The sequence below is a fragment of the Hipposideros armiger genome, unplaced genomic scaffold, assembly GCF_001890085.2.
Source record: "Hipposideros armiger isolate ML-2016 unplaced genomic scaffold, ASM189008v1 scaffold_19, whole genome shotgun sequence".
NCBI classification, from domain to species: Eukaryota; Metazoa; Chordata; class Mammalia; order Chiroptera; family Hipposideridae; genus Hipposideros; species Hipposideros armiger.
Window position 1 is genome coordinate 6003192 of NW_017731369.1, and position 20825 is coordinate 6024016.

Sequence of the window (20825 nt, forward strand, 5' to 3'; positions counted from 1 at the left end):
GGGGGGGCAGACAAGGAAACAGCCAGTTAGGGAAATCAGGGTTTGGTAAGGGCTACCGGGTGCCAGAGCAGAGAGGGTCTGTCCAGACTCTCCTACTTTGGCTCCGGAGACTGGGCCTCGGGGCCCCGCTTTGCCACTTGGTACCCCCGCACGGTGCCTGGTGAGCTGCAGACACAGGCAAGCATTTAATGAATTAACCACGAGGAGGTGCCCCTCAGACTGAAAACTTGAAAGTGCTGGTCCTGGCCAGAGAGCTGAGAACTCTCTGCCCTGCTCATGGAGTGGAAGTGGGCGATGCTTGGAGGGCAACTTGGCAACATCTGGGAAACCTCATTCTCCTGCCACCCAGGCACGCCACTGAAGGATCTGTGTCCTCCAGAAACCCACGCATATGTGACCACAAGGAGACGGCAGGGGGGTGTTCACTGTTCGAACTTGGAAATGCTCTGTTTGTTAGAAGAATGGATAGACAATCAGTGGCATGTTATCACAACCCACTCATTCCATGGAAGACCACACAGCAGCCCATACGAAAGAACAAGGTCTATGTGCATCCACACGGGAAATACTCAAAAGCTTATTGAGCAAGAGAAAAGCAAACCTGTGTGGTATGACATCGATCGGAACATATTGAAAAAGGCAAACCAGTTTATAAATGTACATAAAACACTTCAGGGCGACCTGAGAGGGATGCCCACTGGCTTCAGGTGAGCGGTTGATTCCAGGAAGGAGGGAGAAAAAGGTGGGATGTGAGAGGAGGACAAAGGGGGTCTTCTATCAACATTTTCTCTCTTAAAAACTTCAGCGAATATGGCAAAAGGCTAATCTATGTTAAGTACATGATGAGTACATGTTAAGGTAGTCTGTGTACTTTTCTATACTTGAAGTATTTCATAATAAAAAATTAAAACCCCTCGGAGTTAAAAACATGAATTAATGAATGGCCTTGAGAAACTCACCTCTCTTCTCTGTGCTTCAGTTTCCACATCTGAAAGATGGGTGAATAGTGCCTATGTCACGGAGTTGACGTGGGGCAAAGATGTGGCCATTTTTTTCATGACCAGAGTCTGGTAAAAAAAAAGCCCTTAATCAAAAACCATCGTGGGGGGCCGGCCGAGTGGCTCAGTTGGTTAAGAGCTCGCTCAAGAGTTTGAGCTCTGAGCAACAGCGGTTTGAGTCCAGCCCGAGCTGAGCAGCCGCTGAGCTGCCAACAGGTAGCAGGATGGCTCAGCTAAAAACAAAAAAACAAAAAAACAAAACAAAACAAAAACCATCGTGAATGTTTACTGCGTACTTCCTATATGCCAGACACAAATGAACTGGCTTAATGACAACAACTACAAAAGGAAGGCATCCTTGTCCCCATCTTACAGATGAGAACACCGAGGCAGAGAGGTTAAGTAAGCTGCCCAGCGTGACCAGGAGTGGGCCTGGGGTTTCAGCTCAGCCAGCCAGGTTGACATTTTGGCATTGTGAGCCCCTTCCGTATATTGCCTCTAATCAGTGCTGATTCTCCTGCCTTTTCTTGAGATTGAAAATTATTTTTCAAGTCTGCAGGTGCCAAATCACCCCTCAGGGCTCGGGGCCTGGGCTCATCCCAGGAGAGGAAGGTGGTGCCCGCTCCAGTTGCAGAGGACTCAGATCTGGGTCCTCACCTCGGCATGAACAAGCCCTTCTGGAAGACCAAAGTGCCTCCCACCGACTTTAGGGGGCCCCCATGCACACCAAGTTCAATGAGCTTATTAAATGCTGCTGAGAACTTGGCCACCAGCAGCCCCATCTTTACATCTAGCAATAAACATATTCAACAAGGTGAGGTGGCCACACAGAATCCTAGATCTGCCTTCACGTTGCCCTGGGGCCCAGAGCACAGCTCACCTCCAGGCCTGGCAGCCTCAGCTGGGGCGTCACAACTCCCCTGCAACCCAAAGACAAAAAAACGCGAACACTCAGAAATTCTCCCCTTGACAGCGGGGCTCCACTCTCTGAGCAAATGAATTGTGCAACAAATGAACACCATCTTCCCCGCGGGCCCGGGCGTTCAACAGTGAGAAGAAAATGAACTTCCTCTTCTACATGCCATTTAATTTCAATATCTCATTTAATTTAAATTGGAATGACTCACACTGAACCGTGGTTTGGTGAGGGTGGGGGGTGGGAGGAAGCAGCTCTGCCACTTCTTTCTCTAGTATAAAGTTCTGTCATCTTTACGTTAAAAAAACAAACCGCAGGAGTACATATGACCTGCTATAAGAAAATACATAGTGTTCAAAATTCAGGAGAAGAGGTACAGGGAAATGCTTGCCACCCTGCTGGGCACACAGAAGGTGATGTTAAATATGGACGAGAGGTCAAATGGTGAGAACAAAAAGGGAGGGCTCTTCCCCAAGCTTTGGAGAGGCCTGGACGCTGCTTTCCTTCCAAGCCCTGAGTGGAAGCCCCTCTAAGGCTTCCAGCGCGCGCCCCCCCCCCTTACCTCTAGGAGAAGAGATCAGTGGCTGTCACGCATCTCAGGCCAGGAACTGTCGCTTGCTCATCTGGGGTGGCCATCTGGGCAGATTGCTGTCGGTTCCCTGCTGGCCTGACTCTCTCCTGACTCTGCCCATTTGGACTAAATGCCTGGCCTTTGCAGAGAAGAGAAATTATCTTTAAGCTCAGGCCTTCCGGATGGCCCCCGTGGCTTTTGAAGCTTACTCTGTACCATTAATCCCTGGCTCTCATATCCCCCAGTTCTGGCCTGGAGGATAGAGAGATGGACCAACTGGAGCCCACGCAGAAGAGAGAAACCCACATGGTGAGGGGAATCAAAACCACGGCAGGGGAAGGAGACAGAGGATGTGACCGTTTCCGAAAGGCTCTCCTGGGACTCTTGTGGGGGCCCTAGTGGGGGAGTTTCAGGAAATGGTTTATATATAGCAGGGGGGGAAATTTCTGGCAATCAGAATTGGGGGGAGTTGCCTCCAGATCCGTGAGTTCCCAGAGTTTGGGTGTGTCAGGCATGTTGATTACCACAAACAGATCTATTGGGATGATTGACCTGATGACCCTGAGAACCTGGGGGGGCGGGGTGCACACACTCCTCTTGTAGACAGGCTGCCTCCGGGAGGAAAAGCAGACCATTGTCCCCTGTAGCAGGACGGGGTATCCTCGTAGAGATGGTGGGACAGGTGGTGGCACTCCAATGAAGCTTGCATGAGATGGCAGACAAGCAGCCCCCAAGACAAGACGGCAACCCTGATCCTGGTCTGGGGGCTTCAAACTGAAAACAGGCCAGACAAGCAGCCACAGCCGGGCACGTGGATACAGTGTGGGTAGAGAGCTGCAAGATCTTCGCACGTGGCCAAGAGCTGTGTGTGGTGGGTGGTTAAGACCAGCCAGGCAGAGAGGCAGGTATTTCCAGCAAGCTGCTAAGAGCTCAGTCAGCCATGGCAAGGAAGTATGCTCAGACCTGTGAAACCCACCGAAGCCGCTCGCTCACATTGGTTCTGGAAGGGAAGATGAGGCTCAGGCAGGGAGTGGGGCCTCTTTTCCCAGCACGTTCCCCAGCTGCCACTTAGCTCCTGAGTGTTTTTGGGGTTCAAATGAAAGAAAGCATCACTAAAAGGCTCAACTCTTACCCACTCCGGGGTAACGAATGTTCTTGGAATGAAAGCTGGCATGGACCCTGGGAGGCACAGGAAATGGAATCGGCGCAGGGGGTTGTGGGCTGGCCCGGGCTGAGAAACGACCATGCCTGAGTGGGAGAAACAGGCCTTGGCTTTTGTAGCACGTGTCAGATCAGGCTGGAGGGGGAGCAAACTCAAGCAGGGACCTTGAGTTTGCGCCCCACTGAGAGCCGCTGTTCAGGGACCCATAGTCACTGCAGTGCAGGCCCCGAGGGTGTGCTCTTGTCATACCTGCGCGACAACCTTGGTGACTAGAGTTTCTTTAGGGGTTCTATGATTCTGAAAATGGATGTAATTAAACACTGCTGATGGCCGAGCTTGGCCTCTGCCCAGTGGCTGCTACCCAGCCGCTGCAGATATCCACCCTATTCTGTTGTAACAGAGCTGTTCTTAATGACAGGAGCTGGAGGCAGAGCAGGGCCCAAGGCTCCTGTGTAAGCAAGGGAGCCCCAAGGTGCAGCAGCTGGAGACCTGGAGGGAAATGGTCGTGGTGGAAGTTTCCCCAGGCTTTCCCTGACTTCTAGAATCGTTGTTGTCACACACTTCAAAGCACACAGGACATCCCCAGTGCTAGGTCAGTTCAGCTGCTCCTCTCCCCCTCTGCTTAGGGTGAAAAGAAAAAGGGGGGATGGGAGAGGAGGGCTGGGTGACCATACAACTCTAATCTCAGCCTCTTCAGTCTTCAGCTGGGAGTATAAGTCCCTGTCCCAGGAGCCCCGGGGCCAGCAGCTTGGGGCTAAGCATTGAGCATCACTGTAGGCCTGGCCAAGCCTGGCCCAACTTGCTAACTGGTAATCGTGTGTCCTTCCCAGGCATCCTCAAAGGAAGAAGAACCCACAGTTTGTGGGTTTTGTATCCTGCCAGAGCCTGGGTTGGTAGGTGGCCAGGTCTGTCCAGTGGGGTGGGGCAGGTCCCCCGGAAAAGGTCCTGTGGCCTCACCCTCTCTTCTTTAGTTGATTGGAGAGGCTTTGCCTGCCCTAGAGCAATGGAAGTTTCTGGCTAAGGAAAGCTAAGTGTGCTACAAAAAAATCAGTTTTTCCTGGCCCCGGGAGGAGTGGTGGCTGGGAGGGAGGTAGATGGCAACTCCTGTCCCTCTGAGGGGTGAGAGGCGAGCTGTGACGTGGTGGGACCCACCTGGCTGTCAGCCTGAGCCTTTTCTTCCCCAGTGACTCAGCAAACTGCCTGGGGCTGTTGGGGACATCCTGCCCAAGGTGACAGCTCCCTGTGGAGCAGGGACAATACATGATAAGATTTATTCAGCTCCAGGCTTAGCCAGTGACCCTCACTCTCCTAACCAAATCAACACAAGGACAATGACACAGACGGCCAGGTTCTGCTAGGGTGGCTTTTCAGAGATGCATATTTCTAGGTCCTTTCCCTGTGGCGTCTGTTTCTGGGGACCTGGGGTAGGGCTGAGGTTCTGTTCATGACCCGTGCCCCCAGGTGGTTCAGGCGCTGAAGCCGGCAAAGGTAGCGTCACAGGAAAGACTAGGCAAGGTGGGAAGTGGGTCCGGGGAGGGAGGGAGGAAATGCTCTCAAATCCCCCTGTTCTCTTTTCTCAGGGTGCCTCCTGGTCGTTGGCACAGAGGGGCCACTTTCTTTCCTGAGTCGCTGGAATTCTCCTTCCCTTCCTAAATGCCCCCCTCCTGCTACCCTGTGGAGCCTGTGCAGGGAGCACCCACACTCCCTCCATGCTGGACATGGGGGACTCTGCCTGGTCTGGATGTTCAGGTACACGAGACATCAGAGGGGCGAATGGGAAGAAGAGAAGTAAGCTGTAACCCTAGCTCCTAGGCCCAAACCCCTGGGCTGCCGGTTCCCACACCCACTGCCAGGCTCTGTCCACCGCCCAATCCTCAGTCCCACATGGACAGAGGGAGCAGAGCTGCAAGGAACTGGCCCAAGCGCAGGAGAGGCAGTGGCTAGAGATAGGAAACACTTCAGTTGTCTCAGCCTGCCTCCCCTCAGCTGCCCACCTTCCCCACCCAAACTCCAGGGGCTGGTCACTCCCTGCCACCTGTGTCCTGGCTCTATCCATCTTCCTGATGGTTTAGGTAGGAGTCCCACCTGGAAGCTCATCTCTGCCCCAGGGTTCCCACCTTCCTCAGGGACCCTCCCATGGGCATTTTCACCAGAGGGACAGCCCTCGCCTATGAACTTGAGCTCCATCCTGTCTGTGCAGATGTTCTGGCATTTCATTACACTAAGAACCTATCAGCAGGGCCTGTGGGTCACTCTTCTCCGTGGCTTCTGCCCCAAACACAGCATCCAAAGGGCTGAGTGACAGAAGGACGGTCATCTGGGTTAGAGGTTGCAGAGATGCGGGTGGGGGGCAGCTTCCAGCATCCACTCCTGATCTTCCTGCAGGCCCAGGGAAGGAATGGGGTCCACATTAGAGTGACCTAGGCTGTGCCCACATGGGGCTTGTCTCAACGGTGGGCTGCTTGGGGAACACACTTGGGAAGGGAACTAAGGGACCCCTTGCTCAAAATGGAACAATACCAAGCTGAATCTTAACTTCCTTTGGGTTCTGGGCTTCTCCCCATCTGTTTTTGCTCCACTGGTCCCCCAACCGAAATGCACTCCCCTCTTCTCTGTTGCTGGCCTGCCCCACTCTCCCAGGCTCAGTCCTGCCTCAGTTTCCCTCTGCCCAGATGTGAGTAGCAGCCTGGCGTGTGGCTGCAGCTGCCAGTGCATCAGCATGGATAACCACACACCCCCAAAGAGGGAGAACACCATCCCTCCAGGATAATCCCATAATGCCTTGCTTGGATGAACTGCCTTCCTCCCGGGGCTCCAGCCAAGCAGGCTGCTCACATAGGCACCCTGAGTCTGTCGAGTTTTGAGAACTGCCTCTTAGCCCAGAAGTAATTTGGCAGAGAGCTTACCTGACCTCAGGGTAGCCATTTTATCAGCAGGATCTACAAATGGCTTTGAGCTCCTCAGAAGGCAGGCAGCTGAGTAAATTCCAGGAATTATAGGTGATTAGCAGAACAATTCCACTCCGGGAGGCCTAGTTCTAGCTCTGAGCTTCGGGGCAGGCCCAGGTGGGAGGCCAGAGGGCAGAGGCTGCAGGCCACATCGATAGTAGCCTTCCTTAAAATCTCTCAGAGGGGACTATGTGCGTGGATGGACCTAGAAGGTCTACGTGAAATAAGTCAGACTGAGAAAGACAAATGCCACATGATCTCACTTATATGTGGAATCTAAAGAACAAAATAAAGGACCAAACAAAACAGACTCACAGATACAGAGAGAACAAACTGATGATTACTAGATGGGAGGGCGGCTGGGGGGCAGAATGAGAAAGGTGAAGGGATTGAGAAGTACAAATTGGTAGTTACAAAAGTCATGGGGATGTCAAGCGTACAGTATGGGGAATATAGTCAATACTACTGTAAAAACTGTGTATAGTATCAGGTAGATACCAGACTAATCAGAGGGATCGCTTCATAAATTATACTTATGTCTCACCACTATGCTATGCACCTGAAACTAATATGAAATAATATTGAATATCAACTATAATTAAAAAATAGTCATGGGGAAATAGTCAATATAAGGAATATAGTCAATAATATTGTAATAACTATATACAGTGTCAGATGGGCAATAGACTTATTGGGTTTATCACTTTGTGAGGTATATAAATGTCTAATCACTTTTTTTTGTACACCTGAAACTAGTAAAAACAAAAACAAAAACAAAAACAAAAAAACCAACCAAACAAAAAAATCCCTCAGAGGGAAACGTCCTAAGTAAGCTAGGAGAAACCAACAGCTGAGATCCTCACACCCAGAGTTGTTACTCCCTACTTGCTTAACTAGGCCAGGAATTAAAGCCGAGAGTCTCAAGAATACCCTACCCCAGCACCGAAGGAGCGATGAAGGCTGCCATTTTTGGGATGCATTCTGACGCTGACTCATATTATGTGGAACCGTCCTGGGGCATCCAGGACATTTGGACTGTGTACATGTATCGTAGAGGACTCTGCTTTCTGACATTTTTTTCCATTTAAAAAAAGGACTCTCGTGTTTTCAACTGGCTTCTCCTTGATGACACTGGTTGAGCACATTTTCATATCCTTATTGGCCATTTGGGTATCTTCTTTTGGGAAGTGCCTGATCCACTGAGTTATCTTTTGTGTTTTAATTGATCTGTGATTTTTCATATACTTGGATAGAATTCTTTGGCTGGGTAACTGTATTCTAAATATCTTGTTTCTCTCTGTGATTTCCTTTTTCACGGTCCTGTGTTTTTTAATGAACAAAAAGCTTGCGACTTTAATGTAGTACAATTTATCATTTTTTTACGTGTTCTGTTTAAAAATCTTGGCCAAGCCTAACGTCATGATATACAGAGGGTGCCCCCCCCCAAAAAATGTATACACATTTTAAGAAAGAAAAACTGTATTAAAACTGTAATAATATATACTGATAACAAAAGATGAACACAAGTCACGTTTGACTTCTGCAATTACAAGAGGTGCTCAAAGTGGTGACCATCAGCAACCAGACACTTCTGATTATGGCGAACTACTGCTTGAGCAACGCTGACCAAAATGTCTACTTGTATACATTTTTCTGGCACCCCCAATACTCTCCTGTTATTTTCTGGAAGCTCTATCATTTTATTCTTCATATTTAGGCCAATAATCCACAAGGTACTGCTAACACACCACCAAACTGTCTAAAATTAGACTGGTAACACAAAGCGTTGGGTGAAGATTTGGAGAAACTGGAGCTCTCACACACCGTGGGTAGGGTGTTCAACTGGCTCAACTGGTCATATAGCCTTAAACGTTTAACATACACCCCCCAACAGGTTCACATCTACATATAATCCTAAAAGAACTGTGCACATATGTGCATGAAAAGGCGCACACGAGAATGTTAACTGCAGCAATATTGGTATCAGCCCTGTCAGCCGAGCACAAGGGTCAGGAGGCTTTGGCTAGAAATAAATGGCAGAGATTTATTCAAGGGCCTTGGGGTTTACAAACCGGAAACACGAGACAATACCCGCTGTTCTGAAGAAAAATTGGGAGTTCTTAGAGTAAAAAGTACCTTCTTAAGAAGAACCAGTCCTGCATTCTTAGTTTCTGGATTGGTCTGAGATATCGATCTTCTAGATGACTGGTGGTCTGGATATGTGACCACTCTGTCCTAAGTCCTTCAGGGGGTAATCAGAGGGTTATCTATAGGGTTTATATATCTCTGTCTATCTGTACATCTCCAGATGTAACTGGAGAGTTCAAAAATTAAATTCCTGGCTGGTTAAAACAAGAGTTGATCATTTCCTTATGCCTCAGCCTGCTTGATTTTAGCTAATTTAGCATCTTGACTATAGTGATTCCACTTTATTTCTTCACTCTTTCCTTAACATCACAGGGTGGTTGGGAAGGCAATGTGAACAGAAACATTAAAAAAATGTTAGCTGCTGTTATTTATTTTAGAGATTTTATTGGGGAATTGGAGGAGGGGAACAGACAAGTTGCTGTCCTTTTGTTCTTCAGTCTAGTTGTGGAGGACGTCGCTTCACTGGCCCATGTTGGTATTATCATTGCGCTCTTCCTGGCTGAGGCAGTCGCTCACCGGCCATTGGATGGCCGCTCACGGCAACTCACGGTAGCTTACGGCAGCTCACTGCAGCCTACACCATTGCCAGAGACTCACGGCAGCCCAGTTCCAGGTCGAGCTGTTGTTCACCATCTTAGCTGTAGAGGGTGCAGCGTCACTGGCCCATGTGGGATCCGAACCGGCGGCCCTGCTGCTCAGAGCTGGCGTCCCAAGCCAACTCTTAACCAACGCGCCACTTGGTCGTCCCTAGTTGCTGTTATTTTTTGAGAACGAGTGTTTTTATTCACTCATTCAATAGACGTTTGCTGAATGTTTACTATGAATAAGCACTTAATTTCTTCTTAGTTAAGGACTACTTGTAGGTAGTCCTTTACCTTGCGGGCGAGTCTGGCCAATAAATAGTATGTTCTAGCATTGTTAAAACATTAATAGTGAATAACTTTTTTCAGTGTAGCCCTACCACATTTCACTAGCTCATGTATTATTCCCTCTGGGCCTCATGACATCACTCCAAGTTGGGGTTACCACCCTCATTTTTTCAGTCAAGACATGAGACGTAACTCGCCCATGGCCAGATCTAGAATGTGGCAAAGCTGGGATTCACACCTGGCACTCTCACTAATCGGTACTGCACACTCCAGCACGTGGAGTTACCAAGGAAGAACCAGGCACTTCTGGGGGCAACAGGAGTACTCCTTTTTTTAGAACAATCCAATCCTGAGAAATGATCTCTTCTTTAGTAATGAGTTAAAGTGGCCGGAGAAGGGAATGAGAAGACACTAAACCCCACCCACCTTAGGCTTCACTTAATCCTCAGTGGCTGGGGGGCACCCAGATCCCTCGGGTGACCTCTGAGGGTGTCCTGCCTTGGGGCACATTCCCCAACTACCATGGACTGTGCTAGGGCAGGGACCTTGTCCACACAACTTCATGAGTATTCCGAAATGCAATTATTTACAGATTTATTGTTGGTATCTGGGACGGGCTTCAGACAGCACTAAATATAGGATGCTATTCTGCTTTACAAGGCAACACACGTTCAAGCCAAAGGTTTCCTCCAGTCAAATTCCAGGGAATGCTTTGCTGGCATTTGTCACATTACTCTGAAAGCAAAAGACCAGGAGGAGAACACAATGCTTGGCGGTTCTAACGCTGGACTAGATCTCACATTTTGAAGAAAAATCTTCAGATCACTGCAAAAAAATGTCGACCCCAAGAAGTTAATCCTTAAGGATGAAAAGGCTCCTTAGAAGAATGGCCATTTATTTCTAAGAAATGGCAGACTTAGTCAGATTTTGTATCCCATTCAAGAATATCTTATGCATTTTCAGGAGTAATAGTCAACAGTAGGAGGATAAACGTATTTAGGTTATCCCTGCCTTCTGAGGTATATGGAAATTAAGTCAGATTAACACACCACCTACCTAAGAATTAGCAGGGGAGACACAAACTAACATTTGTGCCAGGTTTTCTATTGAACTGAAGAAAAAATCCAATGCTTAAGAGACACTGAGTTGATGGAAAGCCTTAAGAAATGTCAATTAGTAAGCGGAAGTCTATTTTTAAATTCAGCTCTCGTCACTAAAATTGCTAAAAATGTCCACAGGGTATGGAGATTAATGCCAATGGCTATTTTCCACTTACCATGATGTCATAAAGTAGCTACTGTGTTAAGACAGATGAACACAGAAAAAAGGGCAGTTTTAGAAGCAAATATTTTTCTTTTGAAGGCAAAACAAAAAAGGTGAGAATTGCTATATGCAGGAATAGGTTTTCCAAGTACATCAATCAGAAACATAAGCTATTAAATCAAAGATTATTATACAAGAACTTTTTTTTCACTGATGATTTAAAAATATCAGGCCTCTGGGAAATTAACTTGAAAACTTAAATCATTCAAGATTTCTAAGTTGTTTTCTATTCTGCATCTAATTTCATTCAAACTAGCAGAATCAATTTTTCCGTAGTGAGCACACTGCTTTTTGTTATTTATGAAGTTACTGCCTACTTTTCCATGTTTAGTCTCTTGCTTTTAAATGCAACCATTAGAAATGGAAAAATGACATTTTTATATAAGTAACTGATTTGTCTTCTTCACATTTTTATTTCTTTTACTGTCCTAAATTGTTATGAGGTAAGAATTTTACCGATATTACTTATATTAACAGTAATAGTGGAGCTGGAGAGTATTGCACTTTCTCCAAGCTGAATGGCGAGAACCACCAGTAGTATGGTGAACTTGTGGCCCCTCCCAAGGCCATGCTCTTGCAGCCTGCAGATGTCAGCCCTTGCATCTCCCTGTGCAAGTGGACTGGTCTGGTGATCCACTGGGTGTCAGGATTCCATCTGGTAGCTTTCTGGAATGCATCAATGAGGAGCACCTCAAAGAATTTGTATGTGGAATCTTCACCGATCCAGTAAGAATTCAGGACTCTCAGAGCCCCACAGTGGCATCCAGTTGGCTCCTTGGCAACAGAATGAAGGCTTCAAGCAAACTTGAGCTGGTTACCACCATGGGCAGACTTGCCATAGGTCACGTCTTTAGGAACTGGGCGTTTCTGGCCACCATGGCCCACAGGAAACCAATACATGACAACCCTGACTAACCTTGTTTTCTAGCCTGGGTGCTGTATCAGGCTGGGTGGAGCAGGGCTCTGTACTGCCAGCAGCACACCTAGAAGAAAGCGAATTACATCAGATTGTTTCTTCTTCCATAGCTGAATGTGTAAGTGCCCATCTTGGCTTACCTGATGGTTACGGCCAGACCTGTCCTACTCACCTTTTTATTTTCCATAAAAGATTTTATTGGGGAATTGGGGAGGGGAACAGCTTTGGGGAATCGGGGAAGGGGAACAGACAAGTTGCTGTCCTTTTGTTCTTCAGTCTAGTTGTGGAGGACATCGCTTCATTGGCCCATGTTGGTATTATCATTGTGCTCTTCCTGGCTGAGGCAGTCGCTCACAGACCACTGGACGGCGGTTCACGAAAGCTCATGCCCGTTGCCGGTTAGCCCCACTGTAGCCTACGCGGACCGTGACTCACAGCAGCCCAACTCCAGGTCAAGCTGTTGTTCACCATCTTAGCTGTAGAGGGCGCAGTGTCACTGGCCCTCATGTAGGATCCAAACTGGGGCCCTGGTGCTCAGAGCTGGCATCCCAAGCCAACTCCTGACCAACGTGCCACTTGGCCGGCCCTGTCCTACTCACCTCTTAATGGATAAATGTTATGCAGGAAATAACAATGTTCCCCAGAATGATTTTAAGCTTATGGATGGCTCTCAGGGGATCTCTCCACACGCACATACCCTCTCCCCCGCTCCAAGCCCTTCAGAATTAAGTAAGATTTGAGACTATCTTGATGGATAAACTTTTTCAATGTACAAATATATTTTGTGTTGCTCCTTGAATTCTTTACTATAAAAAGGCAGAGTATGAATACATTTCAAGTGGCCTGTTTGACAGGCTCACTTTTATCCTGGGTGGGGAAAAATGAAGTCTGTTGTTAGGGCCAAGGAGGCTGGAGGCCTAGAGGCCACTTGGAGAGATAAGAAGGAGGGAGCCCAGCACAAGGGCTGGGGGCTCAGCAGGGGCTTTTGCTATTTTTATAAGGATATAGAAGCGGGTATCTGCATCTTGGAAATGCTTTTGTTTTTTCACAAATACGTTCTTTCTTCCAAATATTTAACATGCTTTCTTCTGAAACTGTCTTGGCCATAGAAAGGGATCCTGGTTCTAGGCTGAAATCCAAACTGGAGAATGGCACACAATCCTGGGAAGCTGGTGGGAAAATCCAGTGCGAGAATCCCACAAAGAGGTGAAAACAAGGGAAAACCATGGAGGTTTTTCAGGCTATCTTTACAATGACTCCAAACCTGGCCCGAGTCACACCTTGATTCCCAGTAGCTCTGTCCTTGAACTAGAGGTAGCACACGCTCCTTTGAATCCCAGGAAAAGACAGCCGTTTCCGTGGTGAATGCTGGAGATTTTTCTTCCTTTTTGAAGCAGACACAAACCCATTTGGACAAGGCTGCCCATGTACTCCAATTGTGATGGTCCTGGCTTCTCAGGTAAGGACAGTGACAAAGGACACCTCTTCATTTGTGTTTCCCACATGAAACAATGTTGGCTTCAGAAGTTAAGGGTCAGAGGCGTTTAAAGAAAAGGGGAAGAGAGAATTTGGTGGATCAAATAAAGCAATGCCTGAAAAGATTTTTCCCATTTGTCAAAATAATGAATGCTGTGTCACAAACCCTTTCAACAAATCATGCCAACTGTTAACAAACTTCCTTCATGTAGTAAGAAAAAGACTGCAGGAAAGATACAATTCTCTGAATTCTGCACAAAATAATTCATATAAAAAAGAAAAAACACAGATTTCCCCATCAACTTCCTATGACTGGGTTAAAAAGCTTGACCATAGTTAAGTTCTACGTATAAACATTACAGACAGTGCTCTGTAAAACTTGGCGAGTCTAAGTTTTGTTTTGCTCCTGTTGCTTCAAATACAAAAGAAATAATTATTTTGATGACAAATTACAACCATTTGGATAACCATGCAAACTAGAGTTAGGGCTGGTTTTTGCCTTTTAAAAATAATCTTAGTACTGTTCCGTTTTTCCTGTTTTGATTCCGCAGTTACAAGCTTTCTGGTCTGACTGAGCAGCATTACATGGCACTCCCATTACCAACGATGTTTGTTTTTACTCTTAATGATGAAGGTTTCTCAGGCAACACTGGCATTATTCCCCACTGCGTGGTGCGTGGCAGCTACGTGAACCTGACACCATGTGGGGCAGTACTGTTCATAGCTGTAGCCTCCTGACCACTGAATGACACAGGTTCTCAGACACCCGCTGGGCACAGCACGCCATGTGCCTGCCCAATCCCAGGATGAGATGACATTAACGCAACAGGATGAAAACTCACACTCTCCTTTGGGTATAAGGTGTGGGCTTTTTTTCTTTTTTTTTTAAAAGACAATTCATAAACCTTAACAAGTATCCTCTCCAGATTATAAAAGGTTAATTAAAACTGTTTAATAGGAACAATCTTGGACAAGCAGAAACAGCTTTGATTGGATTATGGCAACAGACAACTGGGAAGGACTCCACAGGGAGGGTCAGACGGGACAGTCCGTACCGCTTCTAGAGACTTTTCATTAAAAAGACGACTGGTGGGACATTCTGCCCTCTTTCAAGGCACATGCCACTTCTGAAAACTGTCAGCCTTCCACACAGGCTATGAGATATTTTATTTACATTTAAAAATAACTTTTCTTCTTCGGTGTAGTGGAAATGCCCAGAGATCAGTCACGGAAATCCCTCCCTAACACAGGTGCAGAACAGCTTTATTGATCTCTGGATTTGTCCAGTCATTCCGAATGTCATCCAGGTGGTTATCAAAATCCACGAGCGTTTCATAGGACCGGCTATCCAGGAGTGATGCTGAGATCCTCTGGGCCTCTGGCCAGTCTTCACAGTAATCACTACGAGGTGAAACAGGAGAAATCAACCTCTTAATGAAACAAGGTGGCTTTCCAATAGAGTCAGTAGAAAACCAGCCACACACACAATGGTATAGAAGAAGACAATAATGAGTACTAGCAACATGTACATTTTAAACACATAAAGGTGTACATAATTAATATAAAACACGGCTAAGGAATGAAAGAGACACCCTCCAAATAAAATGCTGAAAAAGCTGGAGGTAAACGACTGATGCTTTCTGAGTGATTGCAAATAACCAAATGCCTGGAGAGAGGGTCTGGCTATTGGAGCAGTGCCCTGGGGTTGGGAGCGGGAAGACCCTTGAATAACACTCAGGTTTTCTCTAGTGCTTGGAAGCCCTATTGGCCTCAGTCCCCCAGGGGCCGAGGAACACGTGAGATTTCTGTGTGAGGGCTGTACACCCCTCTGGAAAAGATGCTAACATAAAAACACAGGAGGTTGGGGTCAGCCTTCCCGTGGGCGCTGGGTGTCTGGGAACGCCCCAGAAGGTTGCACACAGTCCTCCTGAGGGCACGGCACTCACTAGTGTGGGTCTTTGCACCGCCATTTGTTCTCGTGGTGTTCGTACACATGGATCGTAGGGACCACGCAGTCCATCGTGAACTTCGTGTTGTCTACCTGCGCACAAGACAAAGGACACACTTGTGAACAGAGCTAACGAAACGCCAACAGCCAGTGCCTTTCTGGAAGTGCTGAGGCACCTCCTCGTGGCCCATGGCAGAAACCCTGCCTTGTGGGGTGCAGCAGACACTGCAAATGGGATGTGTGGAATCGCACGCATGAGCCTAACGTAAACTATGTGTCACACAGGATAAATACTAAGTATTTCATTGTTTTTTGCACAAAAGTGGAGCTTCCAAACATTACTTCTTCCCTCCTGTTAGAATTCTGTCTCAATTAAGATTGCTGAACAAGGCTCTTCTGTTAGTGACCTGTCTACCTGGCTCCCTCCTTCCTTCCCTACAGGCTGTGCTGGCTATTCTAATTCAATGGTTCTCACGCGTGAGTGGGCGTTAGAATCATCTGAAAGCTTATATAAATACAGACTGCTGGGCTCCGAGAATCTGCATTTCTAACAAGTTCCCGGTTGGTGATGATGTTGCTGGCGTGGGAGCCCCACTGAGAACCACTGAACTTGAATGACTCCCTGCTTTTGGAGATCCGCGTCCTGTGACTGCAAAAGGTGGCAATGGTCTGATGAAGTATCTGCAGCAAGGAAGATGGCTTATACAGCAAAGCTCCGTGTCAGCAAGAGAATGCTCAGTAGCCTGCAAATAGGACACAACCGGCAATCAAGAGTGACTTACCATGATGAGAGCGGTATCATTGAAGCCCTCGGCAATTCTGGAGGCCACCTTTTCTGCAACCTGGTTTGGACTGCAGAAAAAGAACCAGTGAGTTTACCATGTTCAGTTAATGCCACTCAACATTGTCTATCGACAGTGTAGTCAACAAGCCATGATAAAAAGACTGACAGCGGCCCAGCTTCAACGACTTGTGCCAAGGATAGGGAATGCTGTCAGGGCAACGGGGAGCACAGTACAAAGCAGGTCGTCTCATTCCACCAGGAAGCCCTTGTGGAGGGGACCCTGAGAAGGCATCTTCTATAAATAAAAAGGCTCCCTGGAACCCAGCGGACAGCACCAGCCAAGGCACTTAGATGAACTGCTGCCGCCTTTGCCATCTGCAAACTCCCAGATGGAAGTGACTCCGTCCACCTCTTAGCTGCTGGCAATTGAGTCACTTGCTTTTACTTTTTAGAAAAAATTTCTAAAATTCCTAAGCCATTCCAAATCTCTGTGCTCGTCAGCCTTCAATCACTGGCTCTGGCCCTGCCCCACCGCAACCTTGATAAATGACAACATTCAGCCTTAAGTCAATAAAGTGAATTATAGAGTGGCTCGCACATTATCCCTGGCCACCCCTCCAAACACAAAGTTATATTTCTATCCGATTTCAGGAAGAGGTCTCTTTCCACCCATTGGTCCATCCGCTCTGACCTTGCCCTCAGAGCCTTATTTACATTCTCTCTTCCCCCAATGGCCCCAGCTCTGCTGTCAAATCTGAATCAGTCTTTTCCTTTTTTAGGAAAAAAAATTATTCTACAGGTTCCCTCTAGCCACTGTCCGACCTCTTGCCTCCCTGTCAACCACATTTCTTAAGCTTATTAAGCTGAGTAAGTCAACAGTCTTGTCCCTCTTGCTCAATTTTCTCACACGACTGTGCACTCTGGCTTCTACCCCTCACCTCCGTGGGCCTGTACCCTCGAAGCCTACCAGCCAGCAGCCAACCTCCCCAGGCCTTCCAGCTGGAATCTGCGGCGTCCAGGCAAGCTGGCCTAGTTCTAGTTTCTCAGATTACCCTTGCCACTCGTCTTCATCCGCTCCCCACGCACTGTAGGTGCTTTCCTTGTCGCTGCCTCCTTCATTCTCCCTGTCATCCATTCTGTTCAGGCCATAGGTTTCTAAAATTGCTCCCTCATTAGTCTTAATTTCCAGGCTTCTCTTATCGAATGTGTCCTGAAAACTTTCTTTAGATCCATTTTCCTAAAATGAAACTCCATCACGCCCCTCCCTGCTGTTCACCACCACCTGGAAGAGAAAAGGGCCACTGTTCTCAGCCTGGCAGGCCCAGGCCATTCTCACCGTGGACCCAGCTACTGTTCCTTCCCACAGGGAGAAAGCTCTGGGTATCTTTAATTTCAGTCAATTATTTACTTATTCAGTAAAACTGTCTATGTGGCACTGCCCTCACTCAGTGTTCCCTGCTTGGAATGCCCTTCCACGCCAATCTCTGCTTGCTGAATTCCTTCCCAGCTTTAATGCCCAGCAAATGCTACCCTCTGGGAGGTCTTGCCAAGCTGCCCCTGACGAGTCCATCTGCCCGCTCGCTAAACTCTGAGTGTTTGCTTCTAAAAGGCTTCGACACTTAAGCCTTGGCACGCAGTTGTCTTTTGCGCATCTTATTTTCCCTGCACGATGAGCGTTCTCAGCTTTCTGAAGCAGAGTCTGAGCTATATATTTTAATGGCCATAAAAAAAAAATTGGTTATTTTGGGTTTATTTAAAGAAACACAATACACAATTACAACCCTTTCCTTGTGACTGAGACTGAAGAAAAGCAGATTAATAATGCTTTATATAAAAAAATAAATGTTGTCTAATTAGTCTATTGTCACTTTCAAAATTGAGAATTTACAGTGACATGATGATTATGAGTTTGCAGTATTGTGTGAAGAAAAATTAAACAACAACGGAACAGTTTAAAAGAGAAAGGGCCCCAGGGATATGTGTTCCTCAGGTCAGCAAGGAAAGCTCTCAAAGTGAAGGCAGTGCTTCACTGTACTAAGCGGAAGGTGACAAGTGCTAAGTTCCCACAGCTCAGATGGGAAATGGTGAGGCGCAGAAACAGGGCTGCCTGCTCATCCACCAAATGTGGACAAGACACCCTGACTGCTCTGCATTGTTTTGGGTCCTGACTCACCTACACCTCAGGTGCAAAGGGAGAAGAAGCTGGCATGTGCTAAGTACATGGTTTTCTTGGGACTCGTAGCATGTGCCATGAAGAAACTTACAAAACTGTTATCCTAACATTTATGATTATCATAGTAGTTGATGACTTGTATTGGGAAGAGGGTCAAGAAACATTCATTAAAAATAAGAACTACCATTTCAGATGCCCAAGGACTCAAATTTAAAATGTATTCTTCTGAAAGGAGGTAAAAAAAGGTAATTAATGAACTGCCAAAGTATTTGAAAGAACTGCGAGTTTGTTTACTTTTTTTGTGTTATGCATTGACTCTCAAATACTGACCTATGTCATTCCTAATGTAAGACTGTCGCATTATGGTATTAAAGTCAGTACTTTTTTCCGACCAGGCTGTAACAAGTCGAGTTGGCTGCCCAGTTAAGCCTGCAGGCACCCTGGAGGCAGAGACCACTCTGCTAACCCCCGTCCGAACCAGCACAAAGCTAGGCATTTACTCGTAATTGAGACCTGACATTTTGTATCTAAAAGCTTTTTTTTATTGAGCATCTACCTCAGGCCAGGGCACTGTGTCTGGTAGTGAAATTTACCCACACAAAATGCTAATTATGAAGCAAAACACCAGCAACTATGACATAGTAAAAAGATGTAATAACCTCAAGTTTAGGAAATGAGTAAAATAGTTACAAACACCTTACATTTCTTTCTATAACATCAAAACATTAATGATCCTTTTTTTGAAAAAAAGTAATCATAGGACTAGTGATAGCACCAGCCTCTACTTTGAAACAAGCACAAAGCTAAACATGCTGCATATTGCTTCACTCTAGCCTCACGGCCACTCACTGAGGTATGAACTCTTAGCTCCATTTTACAGATAGGATCACTGAGGCCCAAGTCACCTACAATTTGAATCCAAGTCTACCTGGCTCCAAAACGTATGCTGTGAGACACTGTTAAGCTGACATTTCTAAAAGAGCACATTTTTAGCTAGGTTTGGCTAAAGAGAGAAGGGAAGATTTTCCAGGTAGAGGCACACAGTACTGAAGAAGGAAACTGGCACGACCCGAGCTCCTGAGCTTCCCAGCCGTGTGGCCTTTGCGCAGGGACCGCCTCTGGCTGCAGTGTTTTCACTTGAGCATCCTTGTAGGATTAGATGGGGTGAGGGCAGTCAAGACTCAGGCTGGGTACAGTGTAAGGGACTCCAGGTTTACTCCTAACACAGCACCAGCACATTGGAGGGGTGGACGAAATCCTGAGTACAGCAGAGACTCATCAGAAGGAACTAAAGGGTTACTGGGCACACTGCCCCCCCGCACCCCCTAACGTTTAATCCTCTCCATGGATCTGACAAATGGCTGGTTAGTAGGTACTTAAACATAGACATCAATGGAGGAATGCAAAACCTCCTGAGCACAGAGCGGGTGAAGGAACTGGGAAATTCTAGAAGGCATGATAGCATGAAAATGGTGTCTGAGTATAGGTTGGGCTGGAATGAGCTCCAATAGAGGCAGGAAGATGGAGAGGCCATGAGCCACATGAGGCCTGTGGACGAGAGAACCTGTGCAGATACACTGGGGTGATCGCGTAAGGCATGGATTTGGGGGTGGGGAGTGGGATAAACGAAAGGGGAACATCTACACTCACTTGACAAGCTAGTGCCCTTACCTCTTGCCTAGTCTCCTCTCCTTTCTTTAGGAGTAGCCCTGGGAAAGGACTGTTCAGTTCAGGAAACCTCCTTCCAAGGATGGCTCTCCACTGTTTACAAGGTGATGTTCAAACACCGTAAAGCCCTGTGTGTGGCCTGCCCTACCTTTCCAGCCTTACTTCGTAGCATTTCCTCTGCCCCTGCCCGTTTCCACCTGGTGTCTTCATCATGGTGTCCCCCCCTAGGAATGCTCTTCCTGGTCTCCACATCTGCGCTTGACAAGTCCCTGCCCACTCTCGAGTGCCCAGTTCAAATGACAGTCCTCCCCGAGGGCTTCTCTGGCCATACCAATGGAGTAACTCCCCCTGCTCCTGCTGTCACAGCCCTCCACACCATCCTCACGGCCCCAGGCCTGTTGTCTCATGTTAGTCCTGTTAGCAACAGCTTTCACATTCAACCCAGCAATCTGCAGAAAGGCCAAGGGTCTTCAGCTTTGCCCAGCACAGAGCATGGCTGCCCAGGGCAGGCATTCTGCGCCCAGTCAAAGACCAAGCCTGACCCAGGCCCCATGAATAGGCTCTAGATCAGAAATGGGAATGCAGACAATGAGTCGTCCATACATGGAGGTGGGGGTGGGGTGGAGTCAGGGGTGGAATCCAATGGAGAGGAGGTCCTAGATTAAGAGCGGTAAGAGAAGCACCTACGGAGGAGAAGTGAGTGGTGCTCCGGGGCTCAGGGAAAGAAAGTCACAGAGGTAGTGGGGGAAGCCGAAGAACCGGGGCGCAGGGAGCGCCTATGCGGTGCCATCCTGCACAGGCTTCCATAGGAGTCGTTTTGAGCCCAACGTTTCGCTTGTTGCCCTGCCTCCCTTCAAGTCCTGACTGGACGCGGTCCTCCAAGGGTAAGAGTTTAGGTCCCTAAAGTGCAATGGTGCCTCATCAG

At 47.5% G+C, this 20825-nt stretch overlaps 1 protein-coding gene and 1 long non-coding RNA gene across 2 annotated transcripts in view; one reads left to right on the plus strand and one right to left on the minus strand.

Annotated features, from left to right (window-relative positions):
* Nucleotides 1-2739: 2739 nt before the first annotated feature.
* On the plus strand, nt 2740-7693 carry LOC109378183 (uncharacterized). Its single transcript, XR_002122962.1, has 3 exons — nt 2740-2794; nt 5228-5396; nt 7493-7693. It is a non-coding gene; the product is annotated as an uncharacterized LOC109378183 (long non-coding RNA).
* A 6564-nt stretch (nt 7694-14257) lies between these two features.
* The window catches only part of EMC8 (ER membrane protein complex subunit 8), a 16202-nt gene continuing 9634 nt past the window's right edge, over nt 14258-20825 (minus strand). Inside the window, exons 3-5 of the mRNA XM_019635194.1 lie at nt 16058-16127; nt 15274-15368; nt 14258-14728 (exon numbers count right to left, since the gene is read on the minus strand). Of these exons, the coding sequence (XP_019490739.1) occupies nt 14569-14728; nt 15274-15368; nt 16058-16127 (325 nt within the window). The 3' untranslated portion in view covers nt 14258-14568. The remainder of the gene's footprint in view (nt 14729-15273; nt 15369-16057; nt 16128-20825) is intronic.